General features: G+C 37.9%; 1 protein-coding gene across 7 annotated transcripts in view; it reads left to right on the top strand.

Annotated features, from left to right (window-relative positions):
* Positions 1–4135, top strand: part of NFAT5 (nuclear factor of activated T cells 5) — a 146962-nt gene that overhangs the window by 132830 nt on the left and 9997 nt on the right. For all 7 annotated transcript variants that reach the window (XM_012806168.2, XM_003791399.3, XM_023514111.1 and 4 more), the window contains one exon: positions 3479–3627. In XM_012806168.2, the coding sequence (XP_012661622.1) occupies positions 3479–3627 (149 nt within the window). The remainder of the gene's footprint in view (positions 1–3478; positions 3628–4135) is intronic.

The following is a 4135-nucleotide window of genomic DNA, read 5'->3' as shown; positions in this document are numbered from 1 at the left end:
AGGACTAGACTTAGATAAGATTGGAATATAAAAATAATTAACGTTTGTGCATATGACCATAGAAAGACTTATATCTTCATATGGACATCAGTGGTCAACTAAGAATAAGTAAAGACTCTTGTTCAACTTATTCTACCCATTCTCACTTTCTACAAGGGGGAAAAATGATAAATAAGCATTAATAACAAAAATGATAATAAGCACTATAGTGTAGATAATAAGAGCATTTATCTGTTACTAGTCAGTGGATATTCATATGCACTTTCTAATTGAACTGTAACATAAACTTGTCTTTAGATATTGAAAATTTTATATCAGAAATACTATTATTAAAAATATAGACTCTGGGGCAGCGCCTGTGGCTCAGTGGGTAGGGCACTGGCCCCATATACCAAGGATGGCGGGTTCAAACCCAGCCCTGGCCAAAAGTGCAACAAAAAAATTAGCCAGGCATTGTGGCGGGCACCTGTAGTCCCAGCTACTCAGGAGGCTGAGGCATGAGAATCACCTAAGCCCAGGAGTTGGAGGTTGCTGTGAACTGTGTGACGCCACAGCACTCTACCAAGGGCGATAAAGTGAGACTCGGTCTCTACAGAAAAATATATATATATGCACATAGAGAGAGAGAGAGACTCTGCATATTTTTATTTTTTTATTGGATTAATCCAGTTCTGTTAACAGGAAAAAATCCACAAACAAAAAAATCCACAGTAAAATATACTAAGCAGGATTAAATCATTCTTTTCTTACTTTGTTCAATAAACATTTGTTAATTACCTGCTATACACCAGGCAATAACAATAAAACTTCTGCTTTACACAGTTCATATTATAATAAAATTCAAAAGCAAGATTAGCAATTGAATATTATAGGATCATCTTAAGGTAACACTAATGCTTTTTCAAAGTATCCTATGGGATAGCCATTCATTTATTTATTTATGTATATTCTCACTCTTGCCCAAGCTACAGTAATGTGGCATCAGCCTAGTTCACACCAACTCACACTCCTGGGTTCAAGAGATCCTACTGTTTCTGCCTCCCAAGTAGCACCTGCCACAACACCTGGCTAATTTTTCTATTTTGAGTAGAGATGGTGTCTCATGCTTTTGCTTGTACTGGTCTCAAACTTCTGAGCTCAAGGGATCCTCCCGCCTCAGCCTTGCAGATTGCTAGGATTACGGGCATGAGCTACCATGCCCGGCCTAGACTACTTTTAAATGTCTGCCCTGTGGTCCGAAGTTTTGTCACAATCAAAATTGGGTTGTTAAAATATATTGGTATTGTCAGAATTTAGGTGAGAACAGGTTCAAATAACTCATGAGTAAATGATATATTTTCTCAAATTATTTAGATAGAATAATAATAAACCATAGAATGTTAAAATTAAGTGGCATTTCCCCTCCCTCAATGTAAATCACTTTCCATAGGAATTAAGCTTTTAGCCAACTGGTAAGATGGTTAAGTTTCAAATATTTTTAGATGAACATAAGGTAACTAACTCATATATCATTTGCCATTTTAAAATCCTTTTTGCAACTAGGATTTCTTCTCAGTACCTAATTAAGAAATTTAATAGTCGTGTTTTCTGGGAAGTATGTATTTCTCCCTACAAAGCCTCAAGCTTGTGGATCAAAATTTGGCTCTATACTCAACCCGGAAAACTGCCATTAGCAGTAGCAGTAGGCTCTGTTTAGTGCCATTATAGACTCAAGTAGGGAAGACAAACGGAATGGAATCAAGGAGAAAAAGTAGATATTAAGAAGTGGTAGAATCTATGTTATGTGCTAAATGTTGCCTGTCCTTGGTATTAATCCATAACTACTCCTGAAAATGAAATTGAAAAAAGATAGGAAATACTTGCTCATTTTACATTGGAAATTTAATATGTAAACCTAAAATAATCCTCATTTCTGACCAAAATTTTTTTCTTAAGTCCTGTCTAAGAAATGTGTTCATGTGCCTACTTGTCAAATTCAAGTTTTCTAAAACTTCAGTTTAGAAGAGGAGAATTTGTTAGTTACTTAGGGATATTTTCTGGTGAGAAACTTAAACTTTGCTGAGAGAAGTGCTCAATCTCATCACTCTTGAAAAGTTTGGGGAGTGGTCTGGCATAGTGGCCCATGCCTGTAGTTCTAGCACTTTGGGAGACTTAAGGAGGAGGATTGTGTGAGATCAGGACAAGCCTGGGCAACTTAGAGAGACCCTATCTCTTAAAAATAAAAGTTATTTAGAAGTTAGTCACAAGTGATGCTGTATGCCTATAAGTCTCAGCTTTACGAGACTGAGATAGGAGGATCCTTTGAGCCCAGTGAGGTTACAGTGAGCTATGACTCTATCATTGCACTTCAAAGCCTGAGCAACAGAATGAGACTCTGTGTTTCTGAAATAAAAAGCCTTGAGCCTTTATCTTACCCGGCAGTCTCGTGCTAAGAGGAAAGTATGATAGTTGTAAGTAAGCAGGTTTATTAGCTTCCTGGAGATTTCTGTGATGTATCCTATAATATACCCTACTCGTGTTGAGTAGTATAATTCACAGCATTTGGAAGAGTCTTGGGGCTATAGCTTGATAGTTGAACGGCTTAAGTTTGTTAGTATTTAACCTGCTCAGGTTTATACCAGGGGTTCTCAATGCATCTCAAAAAAGGAAAAGTCCGTCTTTTTTTTTTTTTTAAGATATAGCATTGTACTCTGTTACTCATGGTGGAGTGCCGCACTCTGAGAGGTCAGAGTAGGAGGAGTTTAAGAACAGCCTGAGCAAGAATGAGACCCCCACCTCTACAAAAAATAGAAAAAATTAGCCTGGAATGGTGGCATGCACCTGTAGTCACAGCTACTCAGGAGGCCGAGGCTGGAGGATCACTTGAGCCCAGGACTTTGGGGTTTCAGTGAGCTATGATGATGCCACTGCACCCCAGCTGGGATGACAGAGTAAGACTCTGACTCAAAAGAAAAAGAAAGCTCCCTGAAGCCTCAAAGTCTGGGCTCAAGCAGTCTTCCTGCTTCAGCCTTCTGAGTACTAAGACTACAGGCACGTACCAATATGCCCAGCTAAATTTTTTATTTTTTGTAGAGATAAGTTTTTGCTAATTTGTGCAAGCTGGTCTTGAACTCCGGGCCTCGAGCAAACCTCCCTCCTGGGCCTCACAAAGTGCTTCCACTACAGGTGTTTGCTATCATGCCCAGCTTGGCAGTGTACATCTTGATGGACCAGTTTGGTATCTTATGCTACTATCATAGCATCAGAAAGTAGATATTTAGAGCTGGGTGTGGTGGCTCATACCTGTAATCCCAGCACTTTGGAAGGCCACAGAGGGAGGATTGCTTGAGGCTAGGAGTTTGAGGCCACCCTGGGCAATGTAGTGAAACCCTGTCTCTAAAAAAAAGCATTTAAATCATGACTATTGTCAGCAAATTATAAAATGAAATTGTTAATAATTTTGTGATTTTAAACTGTCCTTTCTTTTTTGTGTGTGCAGCAATGAAAACTACTGGATGTAATTTAGATAAGGTAAATATCCTTCCTAATGCCCTGATGACTCCACTCATATCAAGCAGTATGATTAAGAGTGAAGATGTTACTCCAATGGAAGTAACAGCTGAAAAAAGATCTTCCCCTATTTTTAAGGTAAACTATATTAACTAGTGCCCCAACTCTTAACCTCACATATAAAAGTTGCTGTATTTTACTTGTCACATTTCTTTGATTTTTGTGTGTGTGCACGCTTTGGATGCACTTAATGAATTTTGCTTTTCAAAGTAAATGCTTTATATTTCACCATAATTGTACGCAGAGTGACTGCTAATATACATTCTGACAAGGGAGGAATTAATATGTTGCTAGACCTGTGGGATGTGGGGGTTAATGAAAGTAGCAATTTTAGCATTTTCAGAATTAGAGACCCCCCTGTCTTTGCCCATAACTCCTCCTCCCTATTTCGACTTGTTTCCCTCCCTATAATATTACTAATAAGCCACAAAATGGAGATATTTTGATATCTCTTCTTCCTGAACCATAGAATTAATGTGTTCTTATTACCCTTAATTTGCTAAAGCATTATCTATACCTGATTATTATCTACTTCCTTGTTTGACTATCTTTGCTTATAGTATTTTAAAAATATATATCCTTGGCT

This window comes from Otolemur garnettii, unplaced genomic scaffold (genome assembly GCF_000181295.1).
Source record: "Otolemur garnettii isolate 467f Iridium unplaced genomic scaffold, OtoGar3 scaffold00047, whole genome shotgun sequence".
Taxonomy (NCBI): domain Eukaryota; kingdom Metazoa; phylum Chordata; class Mammalia; order Primates; family Galagidae; genus Otolemur; species Otolemur garnettii.
The sequence above is the reverse complement of the archived record's forward strand: the minus strand, read 5'-3'. Positions and strand labels throughout refer to the sequence as shown.